This window comes from Protopterus annectens, chromosome 2.part2, assembly GCF_019279795.1.
Source record: "Protopterus annectens isolate FY-2018-M chromosome 2.part2, PAN1.0, whole genome shotgun sequence".
NCBI classification, from domain to species: Eukaryota; Metazoa; Chordata; order Ceratodontiformes; family Protopteridae; genus Protopterus; species Protopterus annectens.
In genome coordinates, this window is record NC_056730.1 from 346,923,095 (window position 1) to 346,945,443 (window position 22,349).

Consider the following 22,349-nt stretch of genomic DNA (forward strand, 5'->3'; position numbering starts at 1 on the left):
TCTCTGGAGGACGTACTATACTGTGTCCAAATGCCATCATCTAGTCGCCATACATAAAAATACACCTAAGAAAATGTTAATAACAGATGCTGATTCATCACGAAAACACATCGTTGAACCACAGGGGAATACAGATCACAAATTAATTATCTATTTTTGTTCTGTATTACACCAAGTTTCCTGCCAACACAATTTTGTAATTAGTAGTATAACTACCACCTCAGGTCTCCCCTGAAAAATGCTGCTAGCCCAGTGGGACTAACCCAGTCAACAAAGGATAAACAAATAATCAAATACATTTATTATTACCAATATTCTCCAGTCAATCAATGCCCATAAATCAATGCCCATAAAATGACATCTGGATCAGTGTGTTTATATACAGATTTATTAAAAAAACAGTGTTTTTTTTACAATAAATATTACAAAGGTACTCAAGAACTGTTTTTTTTTTGTTTGTTTTTTTAGAAGCCATGATGTTTTGACATATAAAAAACTATTACAAGTGAAAATGTCAACAATTTTAATAATATTAGCTGATGAAACATTCCTAATTTTAATCATAAGCTTACAAATCCAACAATTTTCTCAGGGAGAGTTTCCAGAATCACTCAAGTCTGGCACAGTTTGGCAGTAGTACAATCAACAAGCTGTAAACCCTAGCATAGCACTCTATAAAATGTGCAACTGACTAAAACAAGCAAGTATACACACACAGATAGGCAGACTGACACACACACACACACACACACACACACACACACACACACACACACACACACACACAAATATAATAGATAGTTCTTTTATGCATGGAACAAAGTGTAGCTGTTATCTATAACTTCTGCAGTGCCAATATATCAGGCCTGTAATTTTTCTAAGTATATATTACAAATAATGCTTGTATTTTACTGATGGAGCAACATGGTGCCACTACTGTACCTCAAATCTGAATGCACTGCAGTTAAAGTACTGAACTACTTACTCTGATATGCATAACAACATATAACGTCTACTGAAATGTAACCTGGTCATAAGCAAGATATGTGGACCTTATTAATAAACGAAGAAGACTCACTTGTAAATACAATGTATGTAGTCCAAGTGTCTTGTCACTACTGCAGTACTCTGAACTCTTATACTAACATTTATTGACATTAATGTCCATGACTAATGTTGTTATGCCTACTGAATATCATGCCTATCACTTTAATACAGGTATCTATTTCCTCATGAGTATCAATGTTTACAAGGTGTTTCACATATGTTTACTCATGTGTATCAATGGCTGCAGGGGTACCACTATAAATGCTTGTAAATAATATATTCCATTTCAGCATGATATTGTGGTTATACCACTGTGAATGTATTGTAGCACTGCGACTATTCCACTGTGAATGTATTGTTATTAGATAAACTTTTATGTAATGTGTGCCAATTCAATATACTGCTGTTTATAATTTTCTTCTACTGCGCTGTCAAAGATAACACTAATGTTTAATTTGCCACTATTAATTTATATTGCATCTTGTATTATAATTTACAAATCCAGCCTTTCTCCATGGGACTTTGTTGAAAAGGGATTATATACCAAGTTGGACTTCCCAAGCAACAAATGAAAATGAATAAATTAATTATTAATTAATTATTAATTCATTAATACATGCACAAAATTAAATAAAACATTTTTGTGTGTGTCACCACCATGCCCCCTATGCCTCTAGCTCGTTTCAGTCTTTCTTGCGTTTATATTATGGGGTGGGACTGTGACTTCTATTTGTGACAGAGAGACTGTATACATCCAGAATATATTTGCATTGAGCTGATATTTCATCATAAGTAAAATTACTGTATATTTTTCCAAATTAGTTTTTTTTTTTTTTTTTTTTTTTGCCACAAGAAAGTGCACCCTCTAAAACTCCCAGTACTGATCATTGCAATTTGGAAGCAGGCCAATATCAGCATTGAGTTCACTTAATTCCTTAGTGAGTAAGTGGCAGTCATATATCTATTTATAGAAGCCAAAATGAGAAGAATAAAATTTCCTAAAAAGTTTTACTAAGAATAATCAAGAAACCTGGCATATTGTCTTTTATACATGCAACTAGTTTGGTTATATTAATGTCACAGTTTCAGTTGTTGCCTTATAAACATTTTCCAGTATGCATTAGCATATTACTTGTGTTCAGGGTGCACACATCCATAATATATGTCTATTGAGTTGGCAATACATGGGAAGTAAACATCATGCATTGTCCTCTAGAATATATACACTTTTGTTATTTGAAAATATGACACCATCAAAATTGTCTACTATGACCATTGCTATATGGCCAGAACAAATTCACAATTAAGTTGCATTTAAGTATTTAAAGGTAGAACAGTAATTTTAGTACAGTTCCTCTTGTGCACTCAAGAGTAGTTTTCTGATCATTTTACTAAGAAATCACACAGATACCAAAGGTGAAGTTTTACAGACATTTTACTGTCACTGACTGTCATTTTACATAATAATTGATTCAATCAGGGTTGGATGTATGAGTAGTATTCTGGATGCAGTATGCAGTACTTATCAAGAACGTCTGTAGTGAGTTGATATTACATCATAAATTCATAGGTTATGGTTCATGAATGCTATTGTGTGCATCTTGTTACACATTACCTCACATTTGTTTAATAGTAATACATCTCAGCAGTCGGGAATTCAGAAGAGTTATTTCTTCATATTAAAATAAGAACAATCATACATTTTTCTGTTATGCTTAGCACATAAATACAAATGCATGACTGTAAATGTAAGCACATTTAGGCTTAAAGTATAAAGGACTTGCAAATTGTCAACAAAACTCAATAACTACAGTCCTTATAAGTCATAGTTTATCTTGCAACTATATGTCATTTAGTAAATTGGAAGATGATAAATATTAATTGAAACTGGGTTATATTAATTGAAACTGGGTGGTCATCCACACATCCTGGGTAACAAAACAGTCAGATTACAAAGTTCATTAATTTATTCCTTTGTTCTTCTCATGCCACTTTATCTTATTCAGAGTCACATGGAAGCTAGAAACTTTCCTGGCAACAAACAAGTGCCACGCAAAGAGCCAGTACTGGATGGGATGTCACACCATCACAGTATGCACAGATACACATACACATGCACACACACACACACACACACACACACACACACACACACACACACACACACACACACACACGCATGCATACACACAATACATACTGAGCTGTGGGAAATTTGTAGAATCTGCAATTTACTTATCAGGAATTCCTTTGGAATGTGTAAAGAAAGCACCATTCCCTGCAGAAATATACCCTGATACAGGCATGTCTTGGGCAGTCTACATGGAAGGTACCCCAGGAGAACCAAACTTGAAACCAGTCATTGGGATATTAAGGACAGAAAGTGTACAATAATTTATAATAGAGATAATCATAGTAATCTACTGTTACAAGTGGGTATCTCCAACTTATGTACTAAGACCATTGCTGGTTAGCATATTATGTCAGGCATTTAATCTTCTTATGAAGTACGCTTAACTAAACATGTAAATGGCTACATAATTAGGAGTATGATTGCTTTTGCTTTAGGCAGAGATAAGAAGCAACACTATTTAACTAAACGTCATGTATGGAGTGTTTAAGGCTTTTGAGATTAATATTAAAACATAGATTGTGATATTATTTGAGAAAATAGTCATATATACCAAACAATTTTATATTAAATAACATACTTTAATTAGTCTTTGTTAAAACCACATACTTTGTATTACAAAATGTACAGTTCTTAGCTTTGACATAAATGTGTTAAATGTTAAAATATCCACTAATTTTAAACATGAGCAGTTGTAGTGTAGCTTTCAAAAGTAAACTGGATCAGTATATAAGAGACAGATATTGTTGTGAAGCAAATGCATTCATGCTTCTTTTTTTTTCTTCAACAATTTTTTTATTTTATTAAAACAATAAATATAACATATTAGCAATTATAACAAAAAAGAAAAAACTATGTACAAAGTCCATAACAAATAATACAAATTTACATACAATAGGGAATCACTTAACTTTTCATCAATAAGGAATATAACTTTTCCCAAGAAATTAATTTGTGAGTTGCATTTTTTGTTCGAAGCTTAACGTTTGAAATTTCCTTATCACACAAATATTTGGCTAACTGAATGAACTCTTGATTAAAAGTGGAGAATTAGTTTTTCCAATTTTTTGTTATAACCTTTCTTGCAACTGCAGATATTGTCTATAGAACATGAATTTGAGTTTTTGGTATAAGTTCTGGAATCAGTACATTAAATAGAAGAAGTGAGTCTGTAATTATGCATTTATCATTCCATGGTGCATTACAGAAATTCCCAAAATCTTTCCAAAAAGGGATAACATTTTACATGAAACAGTCATAAGATACCAATCATCATTTTCTTCCTTACATCTTCAGCATTTCATATGTATTTTTTATTATTTTACCAACTGTTTGTGGGGCTAAATAACTCCTATGAAGAAATATCCAGGTATATATCTTCCAGTATGGGGAAGGTGTTGTTTTTCGTATTCATTTTAGAAGGAGTTTTTATAATTAGTGGTAAATTCTTCCTTATTAATTTTCATGGAATAACTCCAATAAGAGTCCTCAATGAAGTTAAAGTCTGATCTAACAGTTTTATAAATAATAGATGTGAATGAGGTACCTTTCAAAGAGCCATTTATAATATTATATAATGGTTCTGAAGTTTTAGGTGTATTGTTCTCTTCAAAATCTAAGGATTGTATTATTTTATTGTGGAAGAATTCTCTATAGACCTGTATGTCTAACCAATTTCTATTATCTATGCTATATCTGGCAATTAAGTAGTTAGAGGAGTGAACTTTGTTTATAGATAGGAATTGATTCCAGTAAAGTAGGTTTTTCTTTTGAAATTTACACATTTTATTAGGATCAAATGAAATTAAGCATTCATTAGTATAAGCAATTGGAAAGATGGATATTAATAAGTTTTTGATGGAATGGTTAGAGAAGGTGACTTTTTAAAAGATCATTAAAATAAGATTAATAAATGAGCAGGTATTTAGTACATGTTTGTTATCTTGTGTGTACTTTTTTATAGACCATATGAAGATATTTTTATTTAGCTCAATAAGGGGTTCAAATAATGGTATGTTATTAGAAAATAGTATCGATTCATGAATTGCTTTCCAATATGAGGAGTGAAATGGACTTAGCCATAAAAAATCATGTTAAGGGTAGCATTATTTAAATAGAATTCAATTTTCAGGAAACTGATGCCTCTTTCTTCCTAACTTGCAATATGTCACTGTAGAGATATTCTGTTTTTTTTTTGTTTTTTTTTTGCGGTACCAATGGAACTTTATTAAAATGTTATTAATTTGACGTTCAATTTTCTTAGTATGGGGATAATCAAGGATTACTAATGTATAGAATCTTGGGTAATAATATCATCTTAATTAATATTAATCTATCTTCAAATGCAAAAAAAATGTATCCCAGTTAATTATAAGACTTGTGATTGTGTTTATTACGTTCTTATAATTGAGAGATTGTATCCTTAAGGTTTAAGTTTATAAAGACATCTAGGTATTTAATTTGTGCTGTGTCCCTGTTGACGTTTTTATAACTTTTTAATTTGTTTGGGATGTTCTTGTTTATTAAAAGGATTTGAGTTTTATTATGATTGAATTTAGACCTGACAGACTTTCAAATAAGTCTAATGTATTTAGCAAGTGATCTAAAGAAGTGTCAATATCACCGCTAGTTAGCAGCAGTAAATCATCAGCAAAAAGCTGTATTTTGGGGGATAAATAATTATTAAGATGATAACCTTTTATTTTAGCATTTTTCTAATGTAATTAGCTAAGGATTCAATGTCAAGAGCAAAAAGTAAAGGGGATGGGGGCAGCCTTGTTTTGTACCCTTCAAAACTTTAAAGGGGGACAATAGGAATGAGCCTATCTTTATAAATGAAATAGGTTCATAGGTAGGTACTAGGCTATCGGCTCAAAGGCATTTATAAGCCTAGCTGGAATGTATTGGCTTTTGCCACTCCCTTAGATTAGTTCCCTGTGCCTCTGTCCAGCAGATCCACTGAAGTATTAGGAGTCACAATTGACAACAACCTTAACTTCGATAACCATATAAATAACACCATTCAAAGAGTGAACAGAAAAATGGGCTCCTTATATAGAATCAAACCCTTCTTAACTCCTATAGCTAGAACCACCATTGCCCACTCTCACTTAATCTCAACTCTTCTCTATGCTTCTCCTATTTATACTAATCTAAAAAAAAATAATCTTCTCAAACTATCAAACTCCTATAACAATATTGCCAGATTTGCCACTGGCAATGCATTTCGAACACACCACTGTCTGAATCTAAAGCAGCTAGACTGGCTTAAACTCCCTAACATGCCAACTTTTTCCCAACTAACCATTGCTCATAAAATCTTTTACCAACCAAATAATACTCCAATACTTGCTAACCTCATTACACCTTATAATAATCTGAATTCCCTATGCTCTTCAAGTAAACTACTTGCTAGCATAAGTAAGTCCAATAACTTGTCAGGTGACAGCCTATTCCCCAATACTGCTGGGAAACACTGGAACCTTCTACCTACCAATCTAAATCTACTACCTTCACTGTCACTCTTTAAGCAAAAACTCAAAATTTACCTAAAATCACACTGGTTATGTCCCTGCACTAACCCTGATTAATCTACTACCTTTCCTATTTTTTATCTTCATACTGCCTATGGATACACAATCATACTCTACATACCCCACTGTATGCTAAAAACTGGTCATTGTAAAACTTATATAACCACAAGTGTTTATGTTAACTAACAATGAACTTTAGTGTATCTCTCTTATCAAACGATCACATGACTGTTATATTACTTTATACTCACCTGCTTAGTATTGTACTTTTGAAAATCCTTCTTTTTATTCTAAATACCTCTTACTTTATTTGTTATACAATTGTATATTACATTTTGTGCTATGTTGGAGATTTTCTCCCCGGGCCTCTACTGAAAATGGAAATATATCCACTTAGACTAGCCCGGTCAACAAATGTAAAATAAAAATGAAACAAATGTAAAATAAATAAATAAATAAATAAAAATAAGTGATCCCCGGGGTAAACATTCTGTTTCCTATCCACTCATCAAGGTTTCTCTTGAAGAGTGTTAGTGAGGAGCTCTGCCTAATGTAGATTGGAATCTTGTTCCAGAGCATGGGAAGTCACTGCAACAGGAATCTATCCCTGCAGCATGTCCTATTTATTGTTGTGGTGAGGTTTAGATCCCTAGAGCACGTGGCTTGAGGGGATATGGTTTTCTTTAGGTGGAGCATGTTCATCAATTCTGGGTTGGACAAGGCCTTGTATGTCAGGCAGAGATCACCTCTGAGTAGGCGGTATGCAACTGAGTACAGCTGGAGTTCTTCAGTCAAGTTGCATAGGGCATCTGTTTGAGGCCAGTAATCCTCTTGGTGAGGTACTTCTGTGGTCTTTCCAGCTGTTGCAGGTGTCTTGTAAGGTACATCCGAAATGGGGCATTGTACTCTATGATGGGTCTGATGAATGATGCATAGAGGGGCACAATTACCTCTTTTGATCTGGATGCAAACCCTGTTGTGATTAGGTGGGCCACATAGAAGGATTTTCTAACCACTTTGGCAATGTGATTATCAAAGGAGAGATTACTATCTACTTGGGTCCCCAGATCCCTTATTACTTCTTCCATATTTAGGGGGCTACCACTTATGTGGTAGTTTGTGGGTACTTTGTTTTTTCCAAAGGGGATGACTATGCACATTTTGGCATTTAGCTTGAGGCCATGGTTTTAACACCAGGCATCTGTCTCAGTGAGACCCTTTTGGAGGATGTATGTGTCAGCCGGAGAGTCAATTATATCCCCTAGTTTCCATCGTCTGTGAACTTGGTCAGCCGTAGTCCTCCTGTGCTTGCCTGTACCTCTGAGAAGTATATGCCGAACAGGAGGGATCCTAGGATTGAGCCCTAGAGGATGCCACTTGTAACCGGTTTAAAGTCAGACCTAGCTCCCGCAACTCTTACCATGTAAGTTCTGTCTGTGAGCCAGTTGGCAACCCATCTCGTGATGTAGAGGTTAATGTTCAGGCTGGTGAGCTTGTCTATAATCCCAGAATGGGGAATGCTGTCGAATGCCTTTGCAAGGTCTAGGTAGGCTGTGTGGACCACCTTTCCCTCATATATAGCCTTGGTAACTGTCTCAAAGAAGTCCACCAGGTTTAGGAGACATGATCTACCCTTAACAAAGCCAAACTGGGTAGGGTCCAGTATTTGGAGGTTCCCAATGTCTCTATTAATGAGATCCATGATAATGCGCTCCATAGCCTTGCAGACCAAGCTAGTTAGGCTTATGGGGCAATAGTTCCCGGGGTCTGTTGTGGCTCCACCTTTGTGGAGCAAAATAACCATTGCTGTGCACCACTCTATGGGCACATAGCCTGTGAAGAGGCTGAGTTTGAACAGTATGTTTAGGTGAGGGGTTAGTTCATCTTTGAGCTCATGTAGGACGCAGCCTGGGACACCATCCAGTCCCATTGATGCTGTGTTTTTGGCTTTGGAGAGGGCTGTTTTAACCTGAGTGTCTGTGATTTCAGGGTTGCTACATTCTTCTGGTATGGTTATGGGCCCTTTTTTGGATGAGAGGGGGGTAAAGTTTGCACTGAACCTGTCTACAAGGGAGTTGGCGATATCGGTCGGCTCAGTGTATTTTCTGTCATTCTTAACTAATTCCAAACAGATCTGAGAATTGTCACTTAGATTCTTGACATAACTAAAGAATGCCTTGTGGTTATATTTGGAGTCCTTGGCAATTTTTCTTTCGAAGCTAGCCTTGGATGATTTTGTGAGGGATCATAGTTTCTTGCTGATACTGATCAGGAATGTCTTCTCTTCTTGGGATTTTACTCTTTTCTGTACTAGTTTCCTACTTCTATTGTATAGCTTGTTTATGGCAGGGGTCCACCAGACTGGTTCTCTTTTCTTGGAGGAGTGAGTCTTGGTTTTGCTTAGGATAGCACGATCCATGCATTCTTGTAGGTGCCCGTAGAGTGCATTAGTAAAGGATTTTGCAGCTTGGGTAGCATTATCCTTTAGCATGGAGGATTTAAAACTTTCCACCTCGGTCTTAAGTAACGCGAAGTTTGCTTTTGAAAAGTTTTTCATGGTGGTTTCTTTGACTGGGGGTGGGTGCGGAATGTGGATATCCAGAGTGATTAGTTTATAGTCAGATCTAACCAGTGAGGGTTTGACCTCCGGTGTGGAACACCGGTCGCCCATGTTGGTGATGACCAGGTCCAATATGTTGTCACTTCTGGTGGGAGTGTTGACCAGTTGATCCAGGGTGTTTGAGTTTATAAATTCTAGGAAATGTTGGGCAAGGGAGTTAGTACTTGAGTAGTTCTCCCAGTTAATGTTTGGGTAACTAAAATCACCCAATATCAGGGTGTTTGGTAGGACCTTTATGTCTCCCAGTGTTTCCAGAAATGTGGAATGGGGGTCCTGAGCTGTGGTTGGTGATCTGTAGCAAGCTACTATTTGAATTGCAGTTCTGCCCATTGTTAGTTGCACTTGGATGATCTCTGAAGCATTGTGCTGTGCCACTAACCTAGACGTGATGGTATCCTTGATTAATATGGATACGCCCTCACCTTTTGTATTTCGATCCGGGTTTTGTGGCCAAAATGTATGGTATGAGTTGTAGCCTGGTAGTGCTGGGGTGCTCTCTGGAGCCTTAAACCAGGTTTCTGTTACTGCACATATATCAATTTTCTCCATACTGAGGAGTGCCTCGAGTGTGTGCATTTTGAGGTTTAGACTTCTGACATTGAGTAGCATTATCCTCAGTTTTTTGTTACTTATGCTATTTATGGCGGTGGGTTTGTCTTTTGAGCCTTGCCTAAAAAAGGCACTATGAGGGTGTCAAGGGCCTCGGCCAGTATTTGAAAGCCTAAGTGTGACAGGTGCAAGCCTTCTCTAGTGAAGCAGCGTGGTTTGTTGAGCATGTCATCCCAGGCTGACAGACACTGGATCCCCTTTGAATGACACCAGAAGCTTAGCCAATTGTTGAAACTAATATTCTTTTCTTTATACCATGATATCATTCTTGGTGAGGTCAGGATGCTACTCAGGGTCAGGGTCATACCGGCCTGGGATACATGATCAGAGAGCTCTTCCATGTCTCTTTTCATGTAGTCCAGGGAGGTATGGCTCAGGTCATTCACACCAACATGGACAATGACAGAGTCATCTTTGTACTTGTTCTGGAGTGACCTGAGTGCTTGTGTTATGTGGCAGATCCTGGCACCTGACAGACAGCTAACAGTAACCTTCTCCTTGTTCAGCCTAGTGAGTGGGACGTCAGTATGCCTGACTATAGAGTCACCTATTACTAGTGTGTTGGATATGTTATTTTGCCTTAAGGGTTGTGATTGTGTGGCACACAGGTTTTGTGAAGTATGTGTTTCATGATTTGTGTTGGGGGATGGAGTTTGCTTGGGTGTCTGCTTTCAAGGTCTCTGTTGCTTTTGTAGATTTTTATTTAGAGCCTCTGAGTATGTTTTTTTGTATTTATGTGTGTTTTTGCCAGTGCTGGTCTCATAGGTCTATGTGAGACTGGTGGTTTGATGCAAGTAATTCCCTTCTCCTCTTGACTGTCTGGTCCAGTCTTGGGTTGAGAGAGCTGAACCTCCAGTTTGGCTGTATAATTGCATCTCTCGTATGTATTAGTGTTTGATGGTAGGAGGAGGGGGTTGTCTGTGTACATGAGGCAGTTGTAACATTGCCTCAAAATGCCCAGATTCACCAGTTGGACCAGAGAGTACACCTGAAATTGCCCTTTGGACATGCCTGGATAGGTACAGTGAGCTGTTTTACTGATTGGCTGGTAAGGCCAAATAGAGAGCCTTGTCCTTCTCTACAGTACAGGGGGGGTCTAGTGCTAAGGTTTATTAGTGCTTGCTATGAGTTTTGAGCAAATGCCAGGCTGGGAAGTGAATGGTTTGAGTGCTTAAGTTGAAAGTTTGTCTAGTTCCAAGAAAAACATTGAAGAATAAACTTTGTGGAGCCGGGAATAGTTATACCCTAGCTAACCAGTGCTGCCCAGCACTCAAAACAGCGCTAATGTGAGTTTTATAGCAGGGAAATGAAAGAGATAGAAACTAGCACAAAATGGCCAATAAACTACTAATTTCTGGGCTGAAACCACTCCTCCAGGGACAGATAGGCTGCTCAAAGCTCCCCTCTCTCACAGGTGAACAGAGAAACTTCCTTCTATCCAAGTAAGGTATGGGCAAACACAGAAACTTGTAACACAGCCCTGAATTCAGCACTAACCTGAAAACTGGACTATACTAGCTTAGAAAGGTGGGAAAACAAGTATTTTTTTTTTTTAAATAAAGCTGATATAATCAAAAAAACACTTTAAATGCACATAAATGGATATCACACTTGAGTGTGTAGCCTACAACAGTTAAACAGGTAATTTAAACACAAAAACAACTTTGTTAAAGTGCAGGCAGTAAAATAAGTACAATACAGGTTCATAGGTTGGTACTAGGCTATCGACCCTAGGGCCTATACAAGCCTAGCCATAACAATTCCCTGGATATTTCTTCCCACAATATTTACTTCCCTGGACCCCTGTCTAGCAGAGCGACTGACATGATCCCCGGGGTGAATTTCCTATCTCCCATCCAATCATCAACGTTCAACAGCCAAGGAGGCGCTCTGCTTGACATGTATGGGCAGTCTATTGCAGAATATTGGGAGTCTCTGGGTCAGGAACCTATCCCTCCAGCATGTTTTGTTCATTGTGATGACAAGGTTTAGATCTCTGGAGCGTGTGGCTCTGAGGGATTGGGATTTCTTTAAGTGGAGCATGTCCAACAGCTCAGGGTTTGACATGGCCTTTTATGTTAAGCAGAGATTGCCTCTGAGCAGACGATATGCCACAGAGTATGGCTGGAGTTCTTTTAGATGGTCAGCATATGGCATCTGCTTTAGGCCTGTGATTCTTTTAGTGAGGTATTTCTGTGGCCTTTCCAGCTGTTGCAGATGTCTTGTGAGGTACATACCAAATGGGGCATTATACTCTATAATGGGTCTAATGAGGGATGAGTACAGTGGGACAATAACCTCCTTTTTCTGGATGATAAGCCCTTAGTGATGAGGTGTGCCACATAGAAGGATTTCCTGACTGTTGTGACGATGTGGTTATCGAAGATGAGACCACTGTCCAACTGTGTCCCTAAGTCTCTCACTACACTTTCGATGTTTAGTGTACTGCAACCTATGTGGTAATTCATGGGTACATGTTTTTTTTGAAAGGGGATAACTATACATTTCTTGGCATTAAGCTTGAGCCCATGGCTCTGGCACAAGGTATCTGTTTCTGTGAGGCTCTTTTCTAGAATATTATGTAGCCCTTTTGTAGAATATGAAGCTGCAACAAGCTTTTTAAATCACAGAAACTCTAAAAAAATCAGCATTTTAGGCGGAATTAGCTAAAGGCAGCAAGAAAATGCAGAAAAATTATACTTAGGTTCATAGGTTCATAGGTTGATACTGGGCTATCTGCCCTAGGGCATTTATAAGCCTAGCCAGAGTGTGTTTGGCTTTTGACACCCTTTTAGATTATTTGACTGTGCCTCTGTATAGTAGTAGGTCACATAAGATAGCCCTTCTAAGGTTAGTTTACTGTGCCTCTGTCTAGTAGGGACACAGAAGAGATCCCAGGGGTAAACCTACGATCACCCATCCATTCGTCAAGATTTCTCCTGAAGAGGGTCATTGAGGGGCTCTGCCTAACATGGATTGGGATTTTGTTCCAGAGTGAGGGGAGCCTCTGGGATATGAATCTGTCCCTCCAGCATGTCCTATTTATTTCTGTGTTGAGGTTTAAGTCCCTGGAGCGTGTAGCTCTAAGGGATTTGGATTTCCTGAGGTGGAGCATGTCCATTAATTCTGGGTTGGACATGGCTTTATACGTCAGGCACAGATCGCCTCTGAGTAGGTGGTAAGCAACTGGGTAAAGCTGGAGTTTCTTTAGCCTAACTGTGTAGGGCATCTGTTTGAGTCCCTTGATCCTCTTGGTGAGGTACTTTTGGGGTCTTTCCAGTTGCTGCAGGTGTCGGGTAAGGTACATCGCAAATGGGGCATTGTATTCAATTATGGGCCTGATAAGCGATGAGTAGAGGGGCACAAAGACCTCTCTTGATCTAGATGTGAACCCTTTCGTGATAAGTTGGACTATATAGCAGGTTTTTCTAACCACTTTGGCAACGTAATTGTCAAAGGATAGATTGCTATCTACTTGGGTCCCCAAATCCCTAATTGCATCTTCCGTACTTAATGGATTTCCACCTATGTGGTAATTTGTGGGCACTTTGTTTTTCCCAAAGGGGATGACTAAGCACTTTTTGGCATTTAGCTTTAGGCCATGGCTCTGGCACCAGTTATCTGTCTCTGTGAGACCCTTTTGGGGGATGCTTGTGTCAGCCGGTGAGTTGATTATGGCATCCAGTTTGCAGTCATCTGCGAACTTGGTCAGCCATAGTCCTCCCGTGTTAGCCTGTACCTCAGAGAAATATATACCGAACAAGAGAGGTTACAGGACTGAGGTCCCAGGACTGAACCTTGTGGGACTCTACTTGTAACTGGTTTAGAGTCTGACATGGCACCTACAATTCTGACCATGTGGGTTCTATCCCTGAACCAGTTTGCAACCCATCTTGTGACATAGGGGTTGATATTTAAGCTGGTGAGCTTATTTATGATGCCCGAGTAGGGTATTGTGTTGAAGGCTTTTGCAAGGTCCAGGTAGGCTGTGTGGACTACCTTCCCTTCATCTATGGCCTTGGTGACTGTTTCAAAGAAGTCGACCAGGTTTAAGAGGCAAGATCTGCCTTTAACAAAGCCGAATTGGGTAGGATCCAGTGTTTGGAGGTTCCCAATGTCTTTGTTTATGAGTTCCATGAAGATACACTCCATAGCTTTGCAGACCAGGCTAGTCAGGCTTATAGGGCGAAAGTTTCCGGGGTCTGTTGTGGCACCACCTCTGTGGAGTGGTACCACTGTTGCTGTACGCCTTTCTTTGGGTACATATCCTGTAGTGAGGCTGAGATTGAACAGTGACTTTATGTGAGGGTTCAGTTCTTCTTGGAGCTCGTGTAAGACGCAGTCCGGGACACCGTCAGGTCCCACTGATGCTGTGTTTTTTGCTTTGGAGAGGGCAGCTCTCACCTGTGTATCTGTGATGTCAGGGAGGCTACACTCTGTTGGGATAGACATTTGATCTTTTGGGGGTGAAGCGGGGGAGAAGTTTGCAATGAACCTGTCTGCCAGGGTGTTGGCAATGTCTGTGGGTTCAGTGTATTTTTTGTCATTTTGAGCTAACTCAGAGCAGATCTGGGAGTTGCTACCCAGGTTCCTGACATAACTAAAGAAGGCCTTGTGATTTTCTTTAGCGTCTTATGCGATTTTTCTTTTGAAACTGGCCTTAGATGATTTTATGAGGGATCATAGTTTCTTGCTAGTACTAATCAGAGATGCCTTCCCTTTTAGGGATTTTGCTCTATCATGTAGTAGCTTCCTCCTTCTGTTGTATAGCCTATTTATGGCTGGGGTCCACCAGACAGGTCTCCTGCCTTTCGAGGAGTGAGTCACTCCAAAGTCTCTCTTTTGTATCTCTGCTACTGTAGAACTCTGCAGGGCACCAGGCAGGTGCTTGCTGAGCTGTATACAAGCACAAAAACCTTGCAAATGTGGGTTTTATAACAGGGAAATGAAAGAGATAGAAATTAGCCCAAAACTACTAATTTCTGGGCTTAATCCACTCCTCCAGGGACAGATAGGCTGCTCAAAGCTCCCCTCTCACAGGTGAACAGAGAAACATCCTTCTATACAAGTAAGGTATGGGCAAACACAAAAATTTGTAACACAGCCCTGAATTCAGCACTAACCCGAAAACTGGACTATACTGGCTTAGAAAGGTGGGAAAACAAGTATTTTTTTTTTTTCAGAAAATAAAGTAGATACAATAAAAAAACACTTTAAATGCACAGAAATGGCTATCACACTTGAGTGTGTAACCTACAACAGTTAAACAGGTAATTTAAACACAAAAACAACTTTGTTAAAGTGCAGGCAGTAAAATAAGTACAATATGTAGCTGAAACAAGCTTTTTAAATCACAGAAACACTAAAAAATCTGCATTTTAGACAGAATTAGCTAAAGGCAGCAAGAAAATGCAGAAAAATGATACTTAATCACTCTAGTTTTCATAGAGTTTTTTAAGTAGATTTAAGAAATCAGAGGGGAATTTATAATGTTATAAAGTTATAAATAGGTAGGACCAGTCAAGAGAATCAAATGCTTTATCTACATCAAGACTCATTATGGTCAGTTCATTTTTTTCTTATTTGCTATGTCTATTAAAGAGAAAAATCTTATTATATTATCTTGCACTTTGCTATTTTTAATAAATCCAGTTTGGTCATTTTCTATCAAGTTGGGAATGATGGAATTAAATCTATTTGCTAATACAGTCATTAAAATTTTGTAATCTATATTTAAAAGTGAGATAAGCCTGTATGAAGAACAGAGAGTAGATTATTTATTGGGTTTCAGAATAGGTGAAACAAGTGAATATTTCCAAGAGGGTGAGATGATAAACTCATTCATGCTTCTTAAAGAGCTGTATGTGCTAATGAAACTCAGAACCTATAAACCTTTGACTGATAAATAATGCCCTGGGATATGTCATTACAGTCTTGAGTATGTTTTACCCTCATAAAATAAATGAACTATTGGGCAGATGGAAAGCTATATGAAATATTCCATTCAGATCACCAGTGTTACATCATTTGTGAAATAAAATATTAAACTGTTTATAAAAAGAAATGGCTACAAAGGATGAAACTGTATTTCAAAACATTTGGGCCAGATCTGTTGACTTACATGAATAAATCCTTGTCTATGACCTAGATGGACAGAGTTTGAATAGCAGCTCAGCCTTGTAGGAACTGGCCAGAAAGGAGAGAAGAAAGATGAGGTATGGCCAGCTAATCATTGCCTGGGAAGGGAGTCAGGAGTACATGCTCAAAGGGTAAACATAATGCATAATCCCCCACTAGAGTATGAAGATCACCAGAGGCTCTTAGTCTTTAAAGATGCTGGATTGTTGAAATGAAAATTCTCAAAAAAGCAAGAGATATGCCTCACACATACACCTATATGCCAGCCCTTGGGTGTAGTGGAAGTGTGAAATCAGAACAGCCACAGTCTTAAATGTAAACACTCCAAATTCCCTGATATAAATGATTATGTACTCTCAGAACTCTGCTCCCGTTATAAGAAGGAATGAATGGTTCATAGAGTGCTCTCCTGTGGGCTGATAGCATGAGTACGAGAAAAGCTCAATTGTCAACCAATGGAATGGGAGCAAAACCAGAAGAGGTTTTAAATGCTTTAAACTGATACGGTGAGAAAGAGAGAAACTCGGTTATCAACCAATGGAATGGGAGCAAAACCAGAAGGGGTTTTAAATGCTTTAAACCTGATACGGTGAGCAAGAGAGAAACTCGGTTATCAACCAATTGAATGGGAGCAAAACCAGAAGGGGTTTTAAATGCTTTAAACAGATACGGTGAGCAAGAGAGAAACTCAGTTATCAACCAATGGAATAGGAGCAAAACCAGAAGTTTTAAAATGCTTTAAATGGTAAAGTACTGACTGGGCCTCTACAGACAATCTCCATCTATTGCTGGAATGTTTTATACCTGTAAAAAAAGTATTTAAGTGTAGGTCTGTGAGGCCAGAAACACTTAGACTACTTAATTAGATTTGCAGGCTCCAGGAAATATAGATTGTGTGGTTTTGATATGGAGCTGTGGAGTTTTTGGTTTCCTCTTTTTTATCAGTGTTTTTCCTGTAGTTAGGTGACAGTAGCAGAATCACTGGTAATCATATTTAAAATGTGATGGTTTTGTGTGGCAAATTTGCAAAAAATCCAAGGTACCGTTATTCACTTCTGAAAGAGTGCGCACCCTTCATTTTATCATTCTGCTAAAGTGCACTTTTTGTGTGTCCTCAAAATCTCATCAAAAACTGGTTGCAATAAATGCCTCAGAGTTATGACTTTATGTTTTACCTTTTCAGGTTATAGAGGGCAGAAAGGTGAAAGGGGTGAACTTGGAATTGGACTCCCAGGAGCTCCAGGACCATCTGGGCCACCAGGTAACAAGAAGCAACAGTTTAGCCCATGTATTATTTTTTCTATAATTAATTAAAAGAGTTCTAAACTTTAGTTTGCATCATGAGGAAGCATCAAATCATCTTTTAATTTACTTCCAACAGGAACAAGTGTGACAGGACCTGCAGGCCCTCATGGTCCTCCAGGACTAAATGGAAAATGCAACCCTTCAGACTGTTATCGGCCCATGTCAAGTCTTCGACAGTACAACCATGGATAATCATCTGACCTTCAGAAATGTGTTTTATTTCATTTGCATTTGTGAATCAAATACCTGATCTTGTTTCATATCATGTTTAACTAGGGGAAAGTATATATACGTGCATTCATACAGACATACATGTGAGTGCATGTGTGTGTGTGTGTGTGTGTGTGTGTGTGTGTGTGTGTGTATGTGTGTGCGCATGTGTGTGTGTGTGCATCTGTGTGTGTGTGTATATGTATGTATGTGTGTGTGTGTGTGTGTGTGTGTGTGTGTGTGTGTGTGTGTGTGTGTGTGTGTGTGTGTGTGTGTGTGTGTGTGTGTGTGTGTGTGTGTGTGTGTATATATATATATATATATATATATATATATATATATATATATATATGTAGGTATGAATGAATGAATGAATGAAACCTTTATAATAACCATAGTAAGAGCATATTTAATATACTAAGTAAAAGTTTATGGTGTAAGCAATTGAAGGACGATCCATTAATATCATACTTCTCAACTGTCCAGATTTCTGACTCATATTTTTGTTCTGTTCCTCATAAAATTTGTGGTTTTCTGGCAAATCATTGAGGACTGAAGTCAATAAGTTATGACAAACATTTGAGTATCAGACTTCATTTTCTTCAGAAAATGCATGCTAACACAACAAATTTTATTCAGGCAACTTTCCAAGTTTATAAGAGCAATACTTAAAATTTGTTCCTATTTTGGACCCTTTGACCTTCTATTATTTTTGGCTTTGTCCATATTTCTTCTAATAAGAGGTTGAGAGGTATGTGTATTATTTTAAATAAAGCAAAAAATGGTTTCTGTTTTTATTAGACTTTGAATTGATGTGAGAATCTACGTGAGTAATACTAGGTGTGTGTGTGTGTGTGTGTGTGTGTGTGTGTGTGTGTGTGTGTGTGTGTGTGTGTGTGTGTGTGTGTGTGTGTGTGTGTGTGTGTGTGCTTATATATACAGCACCCAGTTGAACTTAAATAACATTTATGAAATGTAATATGTACCATGTGATGATTTCATGACATGGACATATTTCTGAATGGTGCCATTTTCCTAATTTATGCATTATTGTCTATTTTTCTGAATTGTTTTCTTTGATTTCATTCCATGTATAATTTTTTAGTCTGCTAATAAGCAGAAAGTGGTTTGTTATGTTTATTATTCTCTAGTTATCTGCCTTTCATCTCTTATAATATTGACATAAATCTGTTACACTACTACTGGTTACCATTACCTAAAAGTAAAACACAGAAAATTAATGGAGAATAAAAGATGGCACTTAGCTTCTATTATTTATGAATGTTCAGTACTAGATCCAAATACTACAAATCATGTATCCCTGCTACTAGACTGAATGCTTTGGGGTATTTAAATGGTGCAGGTTTTTACTTGCATTGTTTCATTCACATATGTAACACACTTGAGTATTCTCAGTATGTTTGCTGCACTTTCTACCTCTTTATTAAGTTATCATTTATCACTGTTCTATGATGTTCATATAATTAATTTCCCAAAGTAGCCAGTGCCATGGTTTAGAGGGGATAAATTCCCAATTATGTCACATGCAACCTAGGTTTGTTTAGCAGCTTGGGCATATCATGTGCTAGCAGGGACAGAAGGGTGTGCTCATCTGAGGGCCAGGGGGAGAGTTCATCAAACAGGCTCCGTGAGGAGAAGTGTGCTCTGTATGGGGGGGATGACCTATGGATGGTTTCAATGAATGCAGGGGTAGAGTATGGGAAAATAAAGGCAGATCATTAATACCCCCCTCAGCATCAGAAACAATTGTTGGCACCAACACAAAGAACACCCTTAAGATTCAATATGACTCAAGCTCACTTGTAGAAGTCCATGGGAAGAAGAAGGAGCTTGTAGACATGGTAATGGAAGGAGGCACTGAGATGGCTGGAAAGAATGAAACAGGGAGGACAGGGAGATGGAGTAAATAAATAAACAATTTATATCCCAATTATTTGAGTAGTAACCTTCAACTGGTGATGCATACAGACCTAGCAGCAGCAGCACAACATTGATTCCTACTTGTCTTGTAAGATAACGTCCCAAAGTGATTTCTACAGACACCCCCCCACACAGCCCCACACACCCCCACACACGAACACGCGCACACATGCACACACACACACAAACACACACACACAAACATGCCATGCACACACACACACACACACACACACACACACACACACACACACACACACACTTATACAGACACACACACACACACACACACACACACACACACACACACACACACACACACACACACACACACACACACACACACACACACACACACACACACTCACAATTAGTGTCCTGACCTACTGAAGGCAACAATGTACTTACATCCCTTTAGGAGTCAAATCCAACCCCTTATCTCTCTGACAAAGTATACCAGTAAACTTTTTATATTTTACTATCCGTAGGGCAGTAAGTCTCTTTTTCTATGTCTTTTTTTTCAGTGAATTTGCTCTAACAGTTACTTGTACATAGTACTGAAGTAAATAACAGCTATTAGCAATTTATCAGTTAAATGCTTCATCCTCTGGATGATAAAAATTAGTACTTCTAAAGTGCTATTCCTGACGAAGTAACAAGGCATTAGCAGTTTTTAACAGTGCCGATCTTGATTTGTTGTTACTCCTATAGGATAGCATAGCTATGGAGATGTTTACAACTCTTGCCTGATCTGTGTATCCCATAAAGGAATACTAGCTGCATATGTTTTCCAATACAGATATAGAGAGATATAGATGTAGGTAGGCCTTACCTTTTCAGCAGAGTTCTTAAGAAGATGTTTTCAATGTCAGTATACCATTATTAATGCTATCAGCAGCTACATTGTTACTGCTTACATCCATCTCTTTGTTTTTATGATTTCTATACTTCCGGTGCACTCATTTTTTTTTTAATCATATGAGTATTTCAGCCCTGTTTGTACTCATGGAGTGTTGTAGCCATTTCCTAATTATTTCATTGCCTACTTTCCTATGGTTATGGCATGTATCAACTTTAATTTTGCATAGCTGTTTCATGTATAAAAAGAGCTCCCTTACCAATAATTGTTCGGTATTAGTATAATCTGAACTTTCATAAACATTTTGTCTCTGCAAATACAAGAATTACAAAGGATGTTTTTTTTTCAATTACTGTAAGTCTCAAAATACCTACATGTTATCTCTGTACATGCAAATGTAAGCTTTACAGTACGATGTCAAAGTGTATACTTGGATTTCATGTTTGTCTTTCCTTCATAAAATAGACTATAATGAAATCCCACATTCACTCTTAATAAGATTTTTTTTAAATGTTGCAGAGATGATCTCTATCTCTGGTGCATACTGGATGAGTTCTGTATGTACATTATACGGTTGTTGATATTGCTTATTATTGCATTTGGTCATAGTTTAAAAGTAGCTTTACTGCTACTGCCTTTCTGTTCTGAAATTAGAGTCCATTGGTGGAACTCCTGATGAACATGTACTGTCATAAATACTTGTTCTATATATATTTTTGAATAACATTTTTTGATAAGACATTTTGAATCCTGCCTGAGAAGACACTTGCATGAACAGATCAAATCAGCTTCAAAATATATGCTTATATAATAGATGTTTTAGCACTTATTAGCTGTTTAGAATGTGCACAACATTTAGAATTTGTGTACTCTGGTTTGTGGAGTCACTCTGTAGTTAATACCAGCAAATGTCAACTGTAATATATAAATGGGAATCTGCATTCAGAGCTGTACAGTAATGAATTGGTATTATTTTCATTGTTTTTCATTGGTGGACAGCAGATATCCATTTTGTCAACGGTACAAGGGGGCTACTGTCCACATTTTATGACCATATGTTTAAAGTATAATCCTATAATATCCTCCAACATATTTGCTATGTTTTCAGCAGTAAGGTTTTGATTGACACTGGTATCCTCATACTTTTTATAAAGCCATTGAATTTAAAACATATTTTATATTACTTTCCAAAATTTACTTCTATTCAAATATGCAGCAATGCTTTCATTGTCATTTAAGTGGCACATTAATACAATCATTGAAGTGCTTTGTTTTTTTTTCTAATATTGTTACATGGACAAAGACAGCATGCGTTTGCTTTAGATAAGATAACCATGACCTTCAGTTTACCCATGTTTAACTGTGATAAGCCAAAATGGGAAAATGCTGCTGCGTGAAATGTGTTGCATGAATTTGTTGAAGGTGTGTATAAAATGGTAGAACGCTACCTGTGGAATTTACTGACTATATATTTTTGCACTATATGTATATTTTGAACTTTTCTTCTCTGTGCAGAATCCTTGATTTGAAAGCTTTTGGTATATAATGTTAACAATCTCAAAGGGTCATTGGCAGCTTACTTGAACTTGGAATATGGAAACAGCATCTTATAATTATTAAGGTTATTTTTGTATATACATGCACCCAGTGGAAATTGTAACATAGATTTTATTTTAAGGGTAAATTTCTCTTTGTGTTTACTGTATTTGACTGCTGTATTATATAAAAAGTACCTTGACTGTGTTCACTTTTATCATTAACGTGATTTAACTAACCTATCAAACTCTTTGTCTTATCATTTTAGTACTATTATTGCATTTCATGTAAACAGTACACTGAATATATAATAATATATCATAAGTTTAATTTCTTTGCAAATTATGAGTAGCTTACAAAAGTCATTTCTGAAACTGATTCTTACAGCTATCATCTTTTCAAAAGAAATATACTTGAAAA

The 22,349-nt window shown here is 37.5% G+C and overlaps 1 protein-coding gene across 1 annotated transcript in view; it reads left to right on the top strand.

Annotated features, from left to right (window-relative positions):
* COL19A1 (collagen type XIX alpha 1 chain) overlaps positions 1–17,746 on the top strand; it is a gene marked incomplete in the record, with an annotated part of 3,251,042 nt that extends 3,233,296 nt beyond the window's left edge. The window contains 2 exon segments of the mRNA XM_044063894.1: positions 17,262–17,339; positions 17,460–17,746. Coding sequence (XP_043919829.1) covers positions 17,262–17,339; positions 17,460–17,575 — 194 coding nt within the window.
* Positions 17,747–22,349: the final 4,603 nt, after the last annotated feature.